The 22,308-nt window shown below is 31.6% G+C and overlaps 1 protein-coding gene across 6 annotated transcripts; it reads left to right on the top strand.

Annotated features, from left to right (window-relative positions):
• Window positions 1-77: 77 nt before the first annotated feature.
• alt (SMC superfamily domain-containing protein aluminum tubes) lies at window positions 78-22,166 on the top strand. 6 transcript variants are annotated; one of them, XM_085189450.1, is made up of 22 exons: window positions 78-251; window positions 802-1,026; window positions 1,408-1,581; window positions 2,354-2,527; window positions 3,429-3,597; window positions 3,925-4,119; window positions 8,071-8,216; window positions 8,951-9,063; window positions 9,551-9,713; window positions 10,564-10,644; window positions 11,278-11,391; window positions 11,542-11,647; window positions 12,056-12,162; window positions 12,431-12,562; window positions 12,823-12,963; window positions 13,583-13,678; window positions 15,921-16,433; window positions 17,578-17,694; window positions 18,451-18,510; window positions 19,837-19,932; window positions 20,119-20,186; window positions 20,523-22,166. In XM_085189450.1, the coding sequence occupies exons 2-22, from the start codon at window positions 826-828 to the stop codon at window positions 20,530-20,532; spliced, it is 2,976 nt and encodes a 991-aa protein (XP_085045576.1). In that variant the 5' UTR covers window positions 78-251; window positions 802-825; the 3' UTR covers window positions 20,533-22,166. The 6 variants fall into 6 exon arrangements, with proteins under 6 accessions (XP_085045576.1, XP_085045581.1, XP_085045579.1 ...); XM_085189451.1 differs by lacking the exon at window positions 78-251 and adding an exon at window positions 368-524; XM_085189455.1 differs by lacking the exon at window positions 2,354-2,527 and having other exon boundaries at window positions 79-251.
• Window positions 22,167-22,308: the final 142 nt, after the last annotated feature.

Below are 22,308 nucleotides of genomic sequence, written 5' to 3'. Positions count from 1 at the left end.
ATATATAATTTCAAAAGCAAGCTATTTGCTTTAAATAATGTGTAGGAAAACACATTGGCAACACCATCACTAACGCTGTCGTCTTCGCTTTTCTTTAACAATTCAATGTCGGTCGGCAGTCCAGTAGCGGTAGCGCTTTTTCATTGTTTTTTCTGTTTATTTTTGTAATTTCTACGTTATAAAAGTTAAAACGTATGAACCTCAACCGGATTAATAATATTTTCATATCATATTACCACTTTAATTTGTAGGTAAGTCTAACTGTTAATTTATAACATTATTACTATTGCTGAATTATGTCCGCTTTTATGAATCTGATTACAGTTATAAGTTGTTTTTAATGTTATTTTCCCATTAAAGTAACTATTGTGGTTATATTATGGGAAATACTTAAATAAAAGCAATACTAAAACATTCTCGAGTACTGTCAATAACCTTTGACATGTGTCATTGCTTACGTGTCAGCCGATTCTCATTGAAACGAGCTTTTACCGTGAATTCTTATTAGTGTAAAGTATATAAGAGTAAGTAATTTTAAATATTTCATTGTAGTTATACACCAATGTCATAGTACTTATACATTTCCTATACAAATAATTGACCTTAAAAGCTTGGAACAAATATTGGCTCAGTGTGATAGCAAATAAAATAAATTCACTTTACTTTTTATTTGCTTAAAAATATGATATAATTTTTTTTTCTTACAATTAGTACTACAGTTCATACTTATGGTATTAAAAACAATAGTTTTCTGTAAACATTGTATTTGGTACATATTTGAAACATAGTATGTTTGGATAGAGAATTCAGCTTGCGGCATACGCAATGGAGCTGCAAGCCATATTGGTACTATGCGGAGTTGGAGTAGCAGGTGCAGCTGTTCTTCTCCTTATGAGTTTATTCTCATCTTCTGGTACAAGCTATGAAGAGGCTATTGCCCAACAACGCCGAGCCACAAGTGAATTACTTGCTTTAGCAGATAATAAAAACAAATCTAAGAAAAACAATAAGAAAGCTAATAAGAAGGTGAAGTATTACTTTTTTTATTTACTGATTAATAACAAAAACTGCCTTTAATATACATATGTAATATTTTTTAAATTTGTGATGTTCAATATTAGTAAAATCAAGTAATTAATTATGGTCATCATTTAATATATTCATGTAAATGGTAGTTTTATTAATGTAGGTTTGTTGCTAGACACAATATATTTTTAACATTGAAGAGAAGAGACAGAGAATTCTATGTTAAAATATATTTTATGACAGTATTTTATTATACATGAGGTTTTTGCATTTGATTAAATGAAAAGTGATGTGAAGTGATTACTTACATTAATAGTTCTACTGCCATTTATATTTTTATTAATAATAAATATAATATATTATTATTTCTTTTTTGTAAAGTTGGCTAAAAAAGAAAAAAAGGAAAATGCTACCGCAACTACTGGCAGTGATCCTGAGAGCGAGGCCCCAGCAGAAAGTGGTGTAGAAGATGACAGTGTGCCTACTAAACCTCATGTCGAGTTTAGTCCACCGGTGGTTGTGGAGCTTCCTTCTGACACACCACCCACTATCATGGTACTGTAACATTTTTATTTTTTATTCACTCATCATGTAGTAGAGTAGCAGTGTTAGGACTCTCAGTTCTTCACTTTCTAGTCAATCTTCAAGACACTGCATGTTGATTGGGGAACTCATAATAGTATTTTGCCTTTTTACTAGGCAAAATACAGTTACTCATTCATTCTAGTGGGAATCTATCTCACAATCCTCGCATTCACCACATTTTCAGTCAAACATTGCACCCCAGAAACGGTCCCAAAATTGTTTTTTATACTACTTTAAGATCTTTTCATTACATACAGTAGAATGAAATGTTATCTGAATATTGTGGGTTCACAAATTGGTATTTATCACAGATTACATATTTAAAAATAACTCATATCTTGGGTCAATTATTTGCATGATTATCTTTAATATTTGCTTGCTAAACATATAGATTTTCAAGTTTCATATTGATAACCCTCATGGTTAGTTTTCTAGAATGTTTCTGTATATAAAAATGTATAAATTAACTGTATTATATTATATAATTATTATATACACAGGGAATTATTTGGGCATATTATGTTTTGATATTTGATAATATATTAAACATATATGTATAACAATAAATTTAAATAGCTATATTTCACAATATAGTATATACTGGTTGTAAATATGGATGTACAAACAAAATAACATTTTTCTCTTATTTTATATATTAATCACAATAAGATTATGAGTTTAAATTTTTAAAATAAAATAATAGAAAGACAAAGGTACTATGGTAGAATTACTGTGTGTACAGATTCGCAAACGCGGCAAAGATCCTAAAGTAAAGCCGATATTAGTTAACAAAGCGGATCCGAGCTGCGTTAGCGACCTAAGCACGGCGGCCACTCCGGTCTCGGAAGTATCTAACCATTTTGAGGAAATGCATCCGAAGGACGAATTTGAATTGTTGCACGCCACATTAGAAAAAGTGAGTTACATCACATGTCCGCTGTGTTGTCAACTTTATGAGAAATGTGTATATATTTTTTGAATAAATGAAAATTATAATTTGGACACTATTCATCGTGGACATTAAACTATAATCACATTTTTTAATTTTACTAAAATTGTCCATTGATTATAAATATTAAAAATTAAAAGTAAAATTTATCAATCTACTAGATTACAGTATAATATAATGGTTTTAAAATAAACATTTAAGTTGGCAATACCTTATTTTGTTTTTACATATGATCAACCTGTTCATTTAAATTTTCTTGTTATTTTCCTTTCCTTAGGATGAAATGGTAAAATGTACTAGATATATTTTTTATTTCTTAGTTCTGCTACTTAAAAATATTATAAAAGCATGAATATGCAGTAGTAATATCTAAAGTAGTAGAAGTAGTTTTATAATTAGGAACACAAAAATTCAAATTTACACATTACTCCAATAGCTTGGTAATATTTACATTTATATAAATAATGGTGTTGGTTAATATTATATTTGTTAGATGATCATCTTTCTCATCATGATCTCATAATTTATGCCTTCTCATGATCCATGCACTCTGAAAACTTTGATGCTTATTAAACTTCGAACATTCTACATGTGGGTGGGGACCATTGTTTTAATTTGCATTTGGTATGCTTTTGAATCTTGCTTACAGATTCTTTATAGTTGTGAAATATAATTGTATTAATACCGTTGATGTGATTATTTTAGTATTGTTTATATTATTTATACAAAATACTATATAAAAAAACATGTCTTAAAACATTATATGCATTACGTTACCAACTTATTCTGACTCAAGTTGGTTTTATGTGTTTGTTTATCATACATTCTTTATTGAAACAAATAAATACAAAATATATATTTAACGTAGGTCCAACAAGCTGAAAAGAAATCAGAGGCTCTTGAAAAGAAAGATGCTAAAAATGCCAAGCAAGGAAAAGGTGTTAAAACTTCTCAAAAGCAGAGCAATCCGGAGCCCGTCAAAGAAGAGATTCGCGAAGTACGCAATGTAATCGAAGCACCATTAGAGCAGCGTAAAGGTTTGTAATCTTTCAATTTATTTGTTTATAATTTACTATTTCTATTTTGCCAAGAAAATGACAATAAGTCATCTCTTCCGAGTGGGAAGTAATAGTCAAAATATACGTAAAAATAACACATTGAAATATAACATAAAATTTAGAAATACAACATATAATTTGGCAAATATATCTAAAAATATTTAAACTTAAAATTAAAAATCTTTAGTACAGATATAAATTTCGGGTACCACTGGGAGTTTTTTATCTCCCATTAAGCCAACTTCATTCGGAGTGTCTTAACACTAGGTTCTTCCTAAAAAACTTTTTACATTTTCAAAATAACAGCAAAAAAAGTAGAGAAGAAAGTTCCAGAAGTAGTTTCGGAACCCGAAAAGAAAGTTCCAGAAGTAGTGCTGCCGCTCAACGTGCCCCAGCCTAGCGAACTAACTACTGACAAGTTGCTCAAACAAGTGCAGACATCGTCACCACCAGCTAAAGGAAAGAAGAAGAAAGCCGAACAGAATGTTCTGTCTCTTATTGGTAAGAGCTTCTTTTTCTTTGCTTTGACCAGGGTTGTTACGGGTGTAACATTTGGGATCTATACAGATATAAAAAAAATATTATATCGATTTCGGTTACGAATGTAATATTATTTCAGATTGTCTATTGGTTTTTGATATTTTTTGTTTATTCTCTAGTAACAAAAAACTAAAGAATAGAAAACCAAAAAGAAAAAGATCTATCTCATTTAGAATTATGCTCATTATATATCCGAAATTATCGGAACCTACTTTAAGCTTGGTATTTTATAAAAAGTATGGTATTTTATATGATTCCTCTAAAATAAAATAAAATTAGTAATGGTGTTTTTTCAATAAGTCGAATGTTTCATGCGAGAGTTGAGATCGTCTATCGTCTATTATCAAATCGATGTTATTTATTGCTTTATAAACATTTTTTTATTCCATATACACAAATATTTAAAACAACAACGTGAGACGTAAGTAAGTATGTAACATGTTTTATTAAAATACTTAATGCAAATTGATTAGGTCTGAGCGTGATATAAAATTTTTGAATCACAAAAATAATATAAAGGAAGTATATAATCCTCAACAACGAGATAAAACTGGACAAATAGATTATTTTATATGATTTCATAAGCATTGTAATTATATCGTTGACTTCTGCTATTAAATGTATATGTTTAATAGCAGAAACATAAAATCGATACATTTATTTTATTATCTGCATCGTGTCTTGGCTATAAGTATCACATACGTCACGACCTATTAGTAAAATAAATAAATGTATATAGTTCTTTATATGATATATTTATGTGAAAAATAATTACAAAATTATATTTATTTTATAAACTAAGAAAATATTGATTAGGTATATATCATGTAAAACGTAATTGATATAATCAATCATCATAATTCTTATTCATTTTCAGCCCTGTTCAACTCACACCGTTAGTTTGTAAACAAATAATGTTGGTTGACATCCGCCATTCATTTTATTATCTGACATATAATTTAGCATTTTAAATATTTAAGTAGTAGGTATATGTAAAATAATGTTTAGCACTGAAACTATATTCGTAATATATATAGTTGTCTTGAGACTAGATTAAAATAATCTTCGTCGCTGCCCGAAGGGGGAGACTGCAATATTAACGGCGCGTCCACGTGAAGGATGTCGTCGCGATTGTATAACAAAAGACGGTAGCAATCAAATATTATAGCCTTGTTTCATTAAAACACACAGACAGTATAACAAAATATTTTTTACATAAGTATAGTTGTTTTATTTTTTAGAAACTACTTTTTCTCCCGGAAAATATAGTCTGAAGAAAATTTTACTTTTACTAATCTAAAATATCGATAATATTAATACTGTAGTAATAGTTCGTTGTAACGAATATTTATTTTTTTTACTTTCACGTAGGTACGTTACTAAAGGTAGGATTTTTTTAACGCTGCAGAAATTTTCGAGTTTTAAATTATTAAGAAAACTATAGAAACAAATGTAGTATTTTTATTTAATAAAATATTAATCACACACAATATATCACACGGTATATTTATATTAGAGATGGGCGTTATCGTTTTTTTCCGTTAACGGTTATGAAACCGATATATAGTTTTCGTATCGATATCAAAAACGGTTTTCAGATATCGTTTTTTTCGAATCTATACTAATATAATAAAGCGGAAGAGTTTGTTTGTTTGTTTGTTTGTTTGTTTGTTTGTTTGAACGCTAAGATCTCTGGATCTATTGGTCCGATTTACTATGTTTTTGTTTTGTATGAAAGCTGCATTCTTCAGAAGTGCTATAGGCTATATAACATTACATTACACATATATACTAATAAATTAAAATACTTTCTAATTTGACATGCAATTTATTCTGCCATGTTAATAACAACCGTCGTCGCTACGCGACCGCTTTCGTTACCGCGTCATTTTGATATTCATCCTTATGAAAATAAATATAATAGTCACTTTTAGCATTTCATATAGATTGAAATTATATTTCTATAGAAATTATATTCTTATATTTCAAGCAGGCGTAGCCGCGTCCGGGTCCGCTAGTTGTCAATAAACGCAAAATAATAATTATAACATTATAATATCATAATAAATATATGTAATTAGTATTACATATAAATAAAAACTATAATCAAATGTAAAAAAAACAATATTTAGTAATTAAATTGAAATAATCTTAAAATACAAATTCATATCCAAATTTCAACTTTATTCATTTATTTAGAAGTTCGATTTCATAACGACGAAATAATAACTTGTAGATGTAATGTAAGAAAACCGCCGAAACATGAATCTGTTAGTTAGTTAGTTATCGGGTATTCGCTTCATTTCTTTTACACCCGTGAAGAATATACGGATAGAAAGAGAGGTAGCGAATATCAGTTTATCAGATATTCGCCTTATCTCATTTACGCCCGCTCGGAATACATTACTTAGAAAGAGAGGAAGTTAGTTTCGATATAAAACGTCGATCGTTTGACGTTTCAGAAGTTTTGCGTTATTACGTTTTTGTTCAGATCACAGCTATGTTGAGTTTTAAGTTTCTGTAAAAACGGTTTTCTAAAAACATATATCGATACGTTATGTTTTCCTTAACATATCGGTTTTAAGTTACGTTTTGATATATCGAACTCATCCCTAATTTATATGCATAATATATAGGTCCGACCGCGCTAGTTCATTGGACTTTAATCCTATTACGTACAATCAATAGCGTTTCACTCTATGCAATGATGATAGTTTTAGTATTTAAAAATCGAATAAAGGTAAATAATATTATATACTTCTTACGTCATTAGAACTATTTAATGCGATAAGATTACACAGTTAATATATTCGCATATTTAGCTCTTTCGTTGCATTATATAATGTGTATACGTATACCATAGATTACCACCTTATAAAAATATATATTAATCATATTATGGGTTTTTCCAAAATATATAAGGCCGGGTTTATGACGCGATGATTGTGGGATTGTGAGATGATATTTTTAACATCTTAAATAAATTTTATCAAGTCAATGAAAACAACAATTCATTTCTTTTCTTATAAGGTCATTTGATTAGTCATAGATTTAACACAACTTTAAATTATTTTAAAATTTGTATAATATATAGTTTTAACAAAATATTGCTTAGATTTCTGAATGTAGTTCAGAAAATAAATCTATTTTCCATTTTGAAACGTACCTACCTACTAACACTTTGGTACTACCATTGAATAGTAATGACTAATGATATATTGATTTGTCGTTTATTGATTAACTATTAGCCGCGCGGACGTTAGTCGGGATTGAATCCAGTTGTAACTCAAACCTGCTCAAATGTCAGCCTCGAAACTCGAACATATTTATTGATATCAAATGCTGCATTGAAAGATAATCCTCTACAGCTTTTATTGATAGCGTAAGGTGATTTCATTTGAGACTAACCACTAATGTGTGTAAAAAAATTAAAAGTACCTAAGCATTAAAAGCAATTTAAACTATAAGTATTAAATATGCTCACGATTACGAAATAAATTATATAAAATGTACGAATAATATGATTAAAACGTATATTTCTTCTCAAATGAATATAGTAGCAAGGAGTGACGTCAAACAAAGTATAACTACGTATATTCTAATATAAGATTATGAAATTTAAATCGTAATCTGTCTTGTTTACAATAAGTATCTCTAACTTACTGTTATTTATATTAGACGTGACTTTTTTATACACGAGGATTTTCACTCGAAAGAAATTATTTTCTTTCTTTGGTAACAAGACAAAGCACGGCGTTCAGTTCCGACACTCAACACAAAATTTCTCAAAAATTGATTGGTGCGTGGGGTACAGAGTGTGTTAACACTACGTTCCCACTATCTACCTACGCATAGAGCAAATTCAAATGCGATAGAGCGTGGAAGCTAGAATTAAATGTTTCTGTATTACAGCAAGTGATAATGGAGGCGTGGCTGTCAACGAGTTAGTGCGCGTGGTGCGCGAGGCGACGCTATCACGCAACGAGATACAGATTCTCACCGACGCGCTCCTCAATAAGCACCATGACCAGCTGCCCGAGCACTCGGATTGGACTGAGGTATTGTTAAAAAACACGTTTCACTTTTGTTTGTACGCAGAGAAACCTGGTGTTAAGAGGTGGTCCCCACGTTCTGCCCAATTACCGTGAAATTGCCTGTTGAGTGCTAAAACGTAACAACTCGCTTTTTCTTCCCCCGTGTAAGGATCAAACACACAAACTCTAGCTACTGTTTATTACATTTACGACACGAATTTGTCTCACTTCTTGTCAGTTTGCAAAAATGTAGATCAATTGCATTTCAATATTTTTTATAATATTACATGATCAATACTTCAACCTCTTAAAATATCAGAAAATGGAAAATGAAATAATTTATTACTAATTATATTCTGATTACCCTACATAATACATTTTAAAATTGTAGCTATAGCTATTATTAAATGGATCTCATTTTTATTTGCGTTTTAATTCTATACAATATTAATTATTATACATGCATACAAGCTAGCCTGAGATAAGTGCGTTCACTTAACAATAAAATGAACTAATTGAACAAATATACATTCTAAACTATGTTTATTTTGTGCTATGATTAATTAAATCTTGAATTATTATCGAAACTAGGTCATTAACTTTTAAATTAATAAAATATATTGTATGTAGTATTAGATTGATTTCATATACGTCAAAAACGTTGATATTAGGTAAAAAAAACATTGATTTTTTTATATAATTCGGAATTCAGAAAAATATAAATGTGAAAACTGATATATGCTTTTTTATTTTTCTAGGGTCCAAATGACCCCATGCAAAAGCTTAAGAAACAACTCGCTGCTAAGGAAAAAGCCTTCGCCGAATCTTTAGAAGCCTCTCAAGCATTTCAAGCCTCTATAAAGGAACTAAGGTAAGTGCACTAAACTTAGATATAAAAGTAAACTACAGTTAACACTATCTTAAGAGAATAATCGCAATCTAACGATAGTGTAAATATTTTTTTTATGTACTGTTCATATTTTTTTTATTATATGTATATAATAAAAATTATGTAAAATAGAAATAAATAGAAAGTAGGCAAAGTTAGAAGTTACATCTAGTAAATATACATAACATTGTGTGAAGTACAAAAGGCGGTGTTATCGCTAATTATTGATTTCTTCTTCTTCCTTCTTTCGATAAAGATTTCAAAGTTTTTACTAGGCTTACGTTACGTCCTATTATACGTTAGCTTCAAATATTTGTTTCTATTGAAATTACTATGTGAATTATTTGTGATAACAGACTACTTCATAATTTTCGTATTTTATAATATTTTAAAGACTTGTATAACTCTAAAATGTACGCGATTAAACCAGAAAAATAGTTAAATTTAAAATAATGCATTTGACCCGCAGATCTTCGCTGATGGCGGAGCGCGAGCGCGCATCGTCGGCGACGCGAGCGTTAGAGCAGGCGACGGGCGCGGCGGCGGCGGGGCGCGCCGAGCTGCAGCAGCTGCAGGCGCGGCTGCAGCGCGCCCTCGATGACAAGCACGCGCTCGCCAAAGAGACGCACGCGGTGAGTGTGCTACAAAACGTTTTATCCACTCGACACTCACTTTCTAAAGTATTGCATATGTATTGCTGCGTAGTGATGCATAGCTGCAAAATTCTATCTTTATTTTCTCACCAAAATAGGAAAATAAAAAAAAAATCATTATCCGTGTGGGAACAACCGTGGCTATTACAGACGGATGTTGCGCCACGTCGACGGTCTTAACAGACATTAGTAGTGATATGAATGATCTCAAGAATAGGTCGATTTATTTTCTTATTGACATATTTAAAAAGATAGACAGAGATGACATAATGTTGCAACCACTAATCACTTGTGCTTGCTCTTTTTCTGAATCAAGTTTGTTTGCGCCCTCAATAAATACACGATAAAATCACATGATCTCTGTATAGTTTGTTAAAAGATCTTGATCATTCTAGAACTTTCATAAATTTCTAGAACGTATATCGCAGGAAGTACTAGTATAGTTATTTCGAATTTGGTTAAGCAGGCGAGAGGAGCGCGAACAGTGAAGGTGAGCATTATTAATATGCATTCAAATGGGCCTCCTAAACTTACAGTATTGAGCATTTAAATGAGCCTTAACTTATACTGCAGACGACCAGTCGTGGCCGCCCTGAACTTAGTTTTTTAAACTTTTGTACATTGTTCACCCGGGAAGAAAACTGTCAAAAGTAAGAAAAATCAAAGCTATACAGCCATCTACAGCTATATTTATAGTGATCAGGACTCGCCAAGCCTACTTTAAACTAGACTCGCAAGTCCTATGCTCTACTCCAAGCTGACTGGAATATCGGTCCATGCAACTTTAAGAAGTTTCTTTACTCACATATATTTACCTTTTTTGTTACAGCTTCAAGCTAAACTGAGTGAAGAAAGTGAAGTTCAAGCACAACGCGTACAAATGGAAATGCATATTCAGAGACTCTCAGAGGTAATTTTCTTTTGTTTGCTTTATATTTTACTGATTCTTCTTCTTCCTGGCATTAATCCCGTCTATTACCAGGGTCTGCCAATTTATACATATTTTTTTTAATTGTAATGTAATATTTTCTTTCATCTGTTTTCACTTGGTTATTATTACTTATTTTTTTATATAATGCATAAAAGTCATGGGTTTTTGTTATATTGTTTAAATATGAGTAGACTAGAGATCTTAATAAAAATATTAAAAGCTGTCGTGATACAGTGGTACAGCTGTATAAGCGACGATTGTCGGTTCGGTTTCCACTCGTGGGAGTGAATTATTTTTATTTCCTCGCTCCGTTAAAAAGACAAAAGGTCGTCGACAAGCGAGTAACTGTAAACGCGCCAGTTGTGGGTTCAATTCCCACTTGGGGGAATGAATTCTTTAATATTTTCATTTTCTCGTCCTGCTAATAAGGCAAAGCGTGGCGTTTAATTTCGGCTTTTATGAGAAATCTTTCGTCACATTTTCGAGATATCTTGAAAATTGGGCGATGCGTGGGTGCTTTGAAGTATCTTAATATTAGACTACCTCTAAGCAGAGGTAGAGTAGGCTAAAGATGATATATGTGTATGTTTGATTGCCGTGTGTGTGCTCCAGTCGGAGGTGGCGCTGATGGGGCAGCTGGGTGCGCTGCAGGCGGAGGCGGGGCAGGCGCGCTGCGATGCCGCGCTCGCACAGCAGCACGCTGCCGAGCTCGCGCAGCAGCTGCAGGTCAGTCTTGTCACGGTTACTTCTCGGACCGATCTCGGTCTGTTAAAATATTCCACTTTTAGCACCGTGAGTGTTCACATATGAATTAATGAAATAAAATCCGTCTATTATAATGACTAGTTTAATAATTTAAAAAAACTAACATAACAGGAACTGAACCGAGTGTACACAGAGCTAGAGCAGCAACGCGCATGCGCAGTCCACGCGGAGTCGCTCGCGCAACAGGAGCTGCGACAGTTGCAGGCGCGCCTCACAGGTAAACACTGGGAAAATTGTTATATATATATGGCACAGTGTCAGTTTGATCTCCACTCAAAGGAATGAGTGATTTTTATTTTCCAAAATTTGGCAACAAAGCGCGGCATTGTCTCGAAAATGGAAGACGGAATGAAATGGAATGAAAAGTAGGTAATAGGGTGACTTAATCCTGGGTTCCATTTGCCTATCCTGCTTATTGCAGAATACAACACAGAGCTATAAATAAAATACCACTTTAGGACATTTAATAAGAGTCAGTATAAGAGTTTGTTTATTTCACTATCGCTTTTGGTTTATTTTTAACACAGAAAATGTTCTATTAAGAACATTAAAATAAAGTTATTAGAAAATAAACTATTAAGTTTATTTTCTAAAAACTTTATTTTAATATGCTATTATTGCATAGGTCTCACTGAACTTCAGAATGAGGTACAGCGTTTGACGAGCCGTGCGCAGGCCGCTGAAAGCAGCGTCGAGAAACTTAAAGAAGACGCGGAGAAAGAAAAGCAAGAGGTAAAACTATATAACTATTTTTATAATCCAAAATTACCAAAATTTATCTAAAATAAAATGTAACTCAAGAACATTTTATATTACAGAAAAATAACAAAATTTGAATCTTAGGAAGACTAATAGTAGAAGCATGTTTTCATATAAATTGACAAAATATTTTTGTATTTGATAGTCCGTTTATAGAGGAAGGCTATAGTTATCACATTAATTCCTTAAATGTAATTCTATTTAAAAAAAACATTTAGTCTAACTAAAATCCTTTTTCCAGTTATCTAAAGAGGTCGCGTCACTCCGAGAAATGTTAGCGGCCAGTGAATCGGAGCTGGCTGAACTCAAGCAGTTGAAAGCGACGCCCGCACAGAATGGCTTGCCACCGCCCAATAGTAATGATGATTTTAAGGTAAATAGTGTAATATTTGAATTTTCGCCATTTTTACAAATTTTAAATGATACTTTTTAACCGGATTAATTAAGTATTTTTTTTTATTCATACACAAATTTCAAATCTATTAAATATTTTTTGATATATATATCAATAAACTATAGTATGTTTAGAATTAATATAATTAAAATAATGCATTGAAATATTTTTTAATATCTATAAACATATGTATAAATATATAAATTAATATTTTTGCTAATCATAAAATTTCCTCCCAGGCAGCGGAACTTGCTAAAGTTGAAAGTGTAGTAGAAGCACTCCGCAACGAACTAATCACAGCCCAAAAGAGCAGCACCGAACAAAAGGAACAATTGGCTAGTCTACAGGAACAACTCGCACACTACAAGGATAAAAATAATGTAAGTTTATTTGTAAGTTTGTTTATGCCGCTATCCATTCAGCTCTGAAGACAGCCCATTTCCAATTAAGACATTTCCGTTTCCCACTTTCCGCCGAATTCTCGAGGCTTTGTGTGTTGAGTGGCGGTGCAAAACGCTGCGCTTTGCCTCGTTATAAGAGCGAGGAAATGAAAACATTAAATATTTCATTCCCCTGGTAGGAGTCGAACACAGAACCACAACATGTGTCACGATGCCTTCATGTAAGTTAGTTTCGTTGTTTCTTCTACTTGCTCTAGTCTTAATTATCTTTACGAAACACGAAAACAAGTTTTTTCGTAATTAACTGTTTTTTCATTATTAATATGCATGGCGTGTTTGACCTATGTAAAACAATTAAAATAATTACAAATAACATAATAAATGTAATAATACAATAATATTTTGAAGTATGTGTATGGGCGCAGTGGCACAGATTGGACTGGACTGACAAACACGGTGGTTGTGACTTTGGTTCGCACTTTGAGTTAGGTTGCCTCGGCATTCCCTGTTATATACGGGATATAGCGTGATGCTAAAAAAATAATAATTTTTAAATGATCACAATAATTAACTGTGTGATAACTTCCAACGACGCCAGGAGTTGCGAACTAAAAACTGGAAAGTAATGGAGGCGTTACAAACGGAAAGGGCCCTCGCGCGAGCGCCGCCCGCGGTGCCGGCCCGGGACGCGCGCGTAAGTGCCTGTACTGCTTCAATCCAATTTGTAAATTAAATGGCTTAACTTATGCATCTTCTGGTGTATTACCATGATTGGCAAAGCTTGGTAACCCTTAACAAGTCTCAAGCTTTTACAAACTTTTAGTGTGTTCTGAACACGCAAAGATGTCAGATGTGGATGTCTAAGTTGTTTCAGTTCCTGTATTATTAGGCTTAACATATTATTCTCTGTATTTAAAAAAAAAGTCAATTTGGCAGAAAAGAAGGTACATGAGTCGTAAGCTTCCTTTGCTTTGGCAAACAAACCCAAGCCGACAAGATTTTGCAGTCTCGTAAACAAAGCCAAAAAACCGCTTACACGCTTGTGTTTGGACGCTTGCCGAGCCTTACCAAGCGTATAAATTCACCATTGATAATATTTATATATCCAAAAACTTTAATACTTTTATTAATATAACATACTAAATTATTTAGAATCTCGAAATTTTTAAACAATGTGTAAGTAAGGCCACTTTTAATTTATATATATATATACATATATATATATATATATATATATATATATATATATATATATATATATATATAATATACATGTATATATTTGTTGATTACTTATACAAATGCAGCCGATTACCCAATGTTGTTCAAAATGTACAGTATACATTTTAGAGCAAAGTATTTTATGCATTGTGTCATAAACAATGCATAAAATAATTGTATTATTATTGTATAATTGTATAAATAAATGTCCGCACCTTTTATATAACTGTCTCCTAAGTATTTTTTTTATTTGTTTTTTGGTCGTTCAAAATAAAATATTTATGCTATTTACTAGTGAAATTAATATATAATTTACATAGTCTGTCCTTTGTAATCAAAGCTTATATTATTTTGCACATTGGATTGAAACGGACTATAAACAGTATGTATAACATACCGCAATGTATTTAGTTGACTCTGGCCGTCTTCGCTTGTTCTTATGCTATACTCTGGCAAACATGTTATTGATAATGGGAAGTACTCGCGTAAACTTGCGCAGTATAAGTATGCGCAGAGAACGTCCGATCAGTGTTACCCTGTTATGTTGTTTTACCCCACGCTTAGCAAATCACATTTACCTATACGATAGTTAAAATATCTGATCATCTTTATGTTGTAGTAAAAAAAAAATTATGAGGATATCTAAATATCGAAAAATAATCAGCCATCCCATACATCGTTGGCGAGAATAAAATCAAGACTAGCCCGAAAAGTATAATAAAATTTTTTTGTAAATAAATAATTAATCAATTCTAAACTTCTGCTTATATAACCAATGGCATATGATATTTATGTATATATGTATATATACACACTTATGTACAACATAAATATTCAGTATGCGTAATACAAGCTTATAAAATATGCAATATGGATAAAGAAATATTTAAACTTCTTAAAGATTATATGAAAATATATATATATATATATTAGGTAAATTATTTCAATCAATTTTGAGGTACAAAATATGATAGCCTGGTATCCCTTTACCATGCAAGTTACTGTGCGTCAGTGTGAGCGCTACGTCCTTACAGGAAATTCGCACCCACACATCTTTATAGGTTCAATCGAGCTCACACTATATGGTTCAAACAAGAATATAATTAATTGTAAACAAAAATGCCATTTTTTTTAATTGTTTGCTTTTATATTTGACATTTTATTTATTTAAACTTTATCTTTTACAGTTTTATTGGTTGTATTATAACATTTATTCTTTTATGTAATACCTTATTAAAATTACTTTTAAAATTTTACTTTTTTATTGAATTTGGATTGAAGATTTGTATGTGGCCCCATTATAATAATTTCAATTCAGTTTTTCATTTAATTTTTCAATTTGCTTATCCATAACGTGATTTTGCATGTTGCTTAAGCTTAACACTAATTATTAAAATATTACTAGATAAATATGTTCTACTACGCCATTTTGTATGTATGATGCTATCATATTTCAAAGTAATGAATTGACAGCGCTGCGCTCGACTGTACCGTAGTGTAGTGACCGCCCGGTCACACCCGTCGATGTGGCGTCTATGTGCAGACATCAAAATACGCGTTCTACGCAATTTGCCGCGCGTGCTTCTCATATGCAATAACACGTTTGTCAGACTATACTTGTATTTATATCATCCTGTAGTACAATTATAGAAGAATCTTCTTGCACTCTCCATTTATATATAATGATATCAATTTAAAATCAATAATTTTTACAGGAAGCTCTAGTGAAGGCTCAAGAACAACATTTTTCCGAAGTAGCAAATGTACTTCGTAAAGTATGTCCGTCCGCCGCACCTACCTCGCCTGCTTCAAATGAATGGCTTCAAACATTCGCCGAAAACCTCAAAAAGGAATTAGATGCAAAAGATGCTGACAAGAAATTGATCCAAAATGAATTGTCATCAAAGCTAACGCAAAAAGACAAAGAAAGACAGCAATTAGAAACTGATTTACAACAAAAACTAAAAGAGAAAGAGTTAATAGCCAAAGAAATTGAGAACAAATTGCAACAGCAGATAACTGAAAAGGAAGTAGCGAAGGCGAAACTTGAAAGTGAATTACAGAAGAAAGTAAAAGAAGAAGCGGTTGTTAAGAAGCAACTGGAGAATGAGTTACAAGCTAAAGTTGTTGAAAAAGGCGTAGATGACTCGCGAGTTAAAGATTTAGAAGTTCAAAACGAACAATTACAACAATATGTCGACAAATATAAGAGAATAATTGCTGATACGGTAATTTGAAAGTTTTTTTTATGGTAATACATAGTTGAAATATTATTTTTATATAACATTTCATTAATTAATATATTGAAAGTTGTGCAGCCCGTAATTCTTTTATGGGACCACGTGTACGCTTTTATAATAGGATCCCACAAAACGTCCGAGAATGTTCTATATTACAATTTACAAGTGTTGTAAAAAGATGTTTGTGTTAAAGGTAACTACTAAATAAATGATAACATGCCTTGGGAATGAAATGCTCGCTCCAGGCTGTTTTAAAGTATCATGGTCAGAAATGTTAAAATGTTAAATTTTAAAAAAGTCCCGCTGAGTTTCTAGCGCCGGTTCTTCTCAGGTCTGAGGTATTGACCTTAGTGAACTGGTGATAAATTATTTGACGTTCAAAAAATGAAGCTTGTAACTTCTTATTTTGACTTTATACACAAAAAATGAAATATGTTGTGTCCTTATCTTCTACTACATAACGCATAATGTTTAATAATATTTACATAAAGAATACTAAGTTAATCTACCAGTACAATTATTTTTAATGTTGTCAATTTGTCAATTCAAATTTTAGTGAATATTAGTATTAGTTAATAACAGAACCACTTAATGAATTAAAACTAAACATAAATGTCGCAAAGTTAACAACAACAATCAATTACTATTAGTGGGAAATCACTACGGCTGTCCCTACTCATATATTGTTAAGTTTTATATCCAGCGGAGTAGCCAGAGAGAATGAAGGACCAAAGTCTTTGCATTCCTGAAAATGAATGCGAAAGGACTGAAGCGATTACCGAGTGGTGGCGCAGTGACACAATGTGTGCTGCAAAATGGACTGGTTGTGAGTTCGATCCCCACTCGAGGAAAGGAAATATATATTTAAATTTATATTTTCATTTCTTCGCTCGAGGCAAAGCGCGCCGTTGAGTTCCGCCACACAACACGCAATGTCTCCAAAATTCGGCGGAAAGTGGGGACGGAGTGTCTTAACACTAGGCTCCCTCTGCCTACCCTACGGTGTGTGGGATACAGCGCGAAGATGATAAAAAAAAGTATTACCTATAAATGTTCTCTCCGGTATAAACTCAATTTAGTATCACCTATAGAGTGTTCTCCCTGGTATAAACACATAAGATGTGTTTTACAGGAAGGCGTCCTGGGCCAGCTGCAGGCGGACGTGTCGCGCGAGGAGGCGCGCTGGGCGGCGGCGCTGGCCGACAAGCAGCAGCAGCTGGACACGCTGCAGCACCACACGCGGCTGCAGGTACCCAAAACCCCACCTGACTACTACCACTATTTCATTATATTGATTGTTAAAATTTCGTTATATTTCTTTGTACTTTATAGAAATACAGTTTTTAGAAAACGTATAAAAATTTGAACTTAGAGGGATTTCAACCCGCGCCTCTTGGAAACCGTCCAAGCGTTCTGACCCCTAAGCCGTAGGTTCTCATCAAACTACGTCGAAAATGTTGAAGTAACACTTTAAAATTCTTAAAAACTATTTACGGTATTCCTATTTTCATTTTTACTAAAATGCTAATTGGTCTTGTAAATAAATTCACTGATGTTGATAATAATAAGCTATGTATAGATAAAAGCATTGATCATTTGAAGTCTCGTTTACAACACCGTATGACGTCAGATCATAGAGGTTTGTTTTTTTCGTACTTAAAATACACATACTCGTAAAATTGTAAAATTTTTAAAAACATCTCAATTTTTTAATTAATTTTATTACTGTGCGGCACGTATAACTAACATTAACCTTATTATTAAGTAGCAAGAACTAATTATAAATTTATAATTCAGTACAAATTTTTCATATGCTTGAATCATTTTATTTAACAATTTTATATCATCGACATGTCTTATTTCATACTAATGAAAATACATATTATATATGTTCACATCACATAAACGCTGTATTAATTCCATTTTAACTTAATAATATAAACAAAATGTGTCAATACTAATTAATATGGTATTAGCTAAATGGCTTAAAAATATTTTTACATAGGAACCTCTGGCGTTTGCATATTCCTGCATTGAGAGGTCGTTGCCCGCCATCGTAGAAGAGGTCAGAGGTGGTCGTACACGCGTTTTCACTGCCTTACATGTCGCCTTATTGTGTTTTTTTTACCTTCACGATGTATCCCGCAAATAACGGAGTAGGCAGAGGGAACCTAGTGTTAAGACACGCCATTATCACTATTTTGGCCGAAATCTTAAAGCATTGCGTGTTGAGTCGTGGAATCTACCATGTTACTAGATCGAGGGAATAAAAATAATTAATGCAGTAAAAACTCGATTATCTGGGCCTTAGTTAAACGGATTCCCGATTATCCGGACTATCAACCGCGATTATTATTTTATACAATGAAACCTAAGAAAATTTATACGTACGTAAATGCATACATAATTTATATGTCGTATGTTGGAAAATATTAATAATTTCTTAATAAACTGTTGATTTTCGTTGATATGTACTTGTTGTTTTTAATAGACATATAACAATTTTGTGCTACATATGCATAAAACCAGCTTTTCTTTATAGATTCGATTATCCGGATTTTCGAGTATCCGAATGACTAAAGACAAAAATTAATCAGGTTAATCGAGTTTCTACTGTATTTCATTGCCCCTAGTGGAGATCGAATCCACAATCATCGCATTTACAGTCGCAAGCTTGCCCTGGCGCCACGACGGCCTCATATCCTTATAATATAACTTATTATATTATAAGTCCTAAAATCTTAAAAAATGTAACTTTTTATATTATAAAGATTATTATAAAGATCGTTTAAATTTAAAATAGAGGCCGTCATGACGCAGTGTCTGATTTTTATCACAACGGTTATTGATTCAATTCCCATTTCGGGGAATTAATAATTTCATTTACCTAACAAAAGAAAGCGCTTCGTTGATTTCTGATACTCAACACGCAAAAATATAATATGCCTAGGGAACAGAATATCTTAACATTAGGTTGCCTCTGTCTACCCCGTTGAGTTCCCACGCACAGCGGTAACTTAAAAACCATGTCTAAGGTATCATTTTATGACGTTAATATTTTATAACCCTCTTGTTACAATTCAGGTGCAATGATAAGGTTTTGTTTGTGTTATCTCTTCAAAGATTTGTGTCGTAATCGTTACATCTTTCTACTTGTTGTCATTGGTGGACTCTGGCAGTGTTTTATGTAAAAGCATTATTATTTGGTGTCATGTCCAATAAGTTAAATGAATATAATATGAATATGTTCATATTATGTGTTATGAATGTTAAATCCAATTGATTTTGTTTTAATTTAATAAACACATTTCCGGTGATGGTCACGGTGTTAAACACATACGCATACACCTAAGGAAGTAATCTAACTATTGTGTTTATATTTTGTTAACAGATGCAGAGTAAAATAGATTCATTGCAAGCGGAGATAAAGAAATTGCAGACAAAAAGTCACAGCAACAGCTTTGCAGATACTGAAAGACTAACTGAGGTGAATATTATATGATCATCATCATCATCCTGTATCTCCCATATAACGGGGAGGCAGAGGGAGCCTAGTGTAAAACACTCAGTTCCATTTGTCTCTCAGAGAAAAAGCGCTACAATGCGCTCAATTAATACAAATATGTAATATTTTTATTTAGTAAACTCCTTATGTGAACTTTTTGCTCCACAGGAAAGATTAATGGCGGGTATAAATGACAAACTCGATGTCGATGTACGTAACGGCCCTCTACAGGTCACGTAAGTAACATTTTACGCTGGACTGTTCTATACTAAACAAATAGATTCTCTAAATAAGCAACTAAGTCAGAGTTCTACTTCCCTCTGTCTGAAGTTAGCCAGCAGAGGGAACTCTGGCTTAGTGTTTTACTTCCCGAGTGATCAATGCACAAAATTTCGGAAAGCTTAACTTTATTCTTCGACTGTATTGTACGTACTGTCAGTCGCGTCTAAACTACCTCATTACGATGTAATCATATCTGTAATGTTCTAACCTTAAAGAAAGAAATAACTAACATTTTAACATTACATATGTATTATAAATTATAACTAATAACTGATATTATATATTTTCAGATTGGATTAAATGGATTATAAGATATAATGTGAGGTACAAATAGATGGCGTAAACCAACGCACTAGCGCGCACTGCCGCTTATGTTAAGATTTTGCGTTAGACGAATACACAGACGATTACGAATGATTATATATATATATAGAAAACGAGATAATTATCAATTTATACTATTAATCAATTTTAATCTATTTATTTTTATTTTATTCTATTAATTAATTTTCCTCGCATCGATTTATAAAATGTTTATTAACAGTTGGTGTTAACATGGAGGTCATCGAAAACTCAAGCTCTACTCGAGTAGTAGAGTTAGAGTTTCAATTTCATAATATTTACTTTGTATTATTTATTATATTATTCTTAATCGTCTACAAATCAAACACGTTGTATATAAAACGCTTTTTAAGTGTAGTGTCTTATTTAATATGTATATGTATAACATGATATGTGAAATTGAACTGAATTATTTTAAAGTGATGTGGATTTTGAAGTCTAACTTTTAAATTTCCATTTTATTACACAAACCGATATCACTACTATTTTTGTATAAATAATCTGACCATGCAACTACTTTTTCAAATTAAAATTTAGATATAACGTTTCTAAATTAATACTTAATGTAAGGAAATAAACAGATGCAGTACTAATAATCATATTTGTACAACATAATAAAATGGAAATTGCTTAAAGTTATATATAAATTTATCATAACTTTGGCTTTTATAATAAATAATTGTAAATGACATGAAATTTTAATTCCTAGTAAATATAACATTGATGATTGAAGTAATGTTTGGGTTGCATTAGTCTATTTGAACTAATGATTAACTAAACAGCTTATTATTTCTTTTTTTAAGTATATTATAGCCTATATTATAGAATGCTGTTCACAGACGGACAAGGTAGTTGCAATACTTTAGTGTTATACTTTTGAAATTAAAATATTTTTTCTCACTGTTTATAAATAATAAATACATTTGTCCTACAAGCCCCCATATATGTTATGACTTTTCTGGTTTTTTTTTATAATAAATTACAATTGTGATGAATATAATCGATTTAGGTTAAGAAAAATAAAATTATTTTAACTAATTTATAAATAAAAGGATTCCTGTTGCTTTTCCTAAACTGATTTATAAACATAATTGTATGAAATACATCAATGATTTTGTTGGTTTTTTGATGATTCCGAATTATAAAAAAAATGAGTGTAATATTTGATTTAAGGGAATGTTATTTATCGGTTAGCTCATATTATTTATAATTAATTTTTATACTAGTGCATAATCATTTCTGTCAGTGCCTTAGGATAAGATTGAATTTAATAAGCTGACTGTTTTATTTACTAGTTATAATGCAATAATTATGTCAATTTTTGTTTAATTTTTATTTCGATTTGGCCATCTCAATTTAGTATGAATAAATAAAATCGATATTTTAAATTGTAAAAATTAATAATTGTATTTTTTAAAAATATTATTGACTTAATATTCATGCTTTTGATATATTATGTATGTGCAAACCTATATTTGATAAGACCGTGTCAAATCTCCTGAATTATATTAGCTGTAGTAATATATTTAAGGCAATTTGTATAAGAATTCATATATAGGATAGATAAAGACATTATTAAATAAATATTTCTATGTTTATGTTTTATTTAACTTGTTTAATAATGACTAAATCATTTGTTGTACTTAGTCAAATTCCAGCATGAAATTAAAAAACATGCAATGCTTGTCGATTTCTACAAATTCTTTTAGTTTTTGCCATAACGATTTCGAGGGA

The sequence above is a fragment of the Heliconius melpomene genome, chromosome 8 (assembly GCF_056956725.1).
Source record: "Heliconius melpomene rosina isolate 202511_hmr_F chromosome 8, ASM5695672v1, whole genome shotgun sequence".
NCBI lineage: Eukaryota > Metazoa > Arthropoda > Insecta > Lepidoptera > Nymphalidae > Heliconius > Heliconius melpomene.
The sequence above is the reverse complement of the archived record's forward strand: the minus strand, read 5'-3'. Positions and strand labels throughout refer to the sequence as shown.

Bases quoted from the DNA above. Each gene is read 5' to 3' on its own strand.
- alt (XM_085189450.1), top strand. From the start codon at position 826: ATGGAGCTGCAAGCCATATTGGTACTATGCGGAGTTGGAGTAGCAGGT. The intron at 4,120-8,070 runs GTAAGAGCTTCT...TCTGTATTACAG, and splicing joins GAATGTTCTGTCTCTTATTG to CAAGTGATAATGGAGGCGTG. The intron at 17,695-18,450 runs GTACCCAAAACC...ATTTTTACATAG, and splicing joins AGCACCACACGCGGCTGCAG to GAACCTCTGGCGTTTGCATA.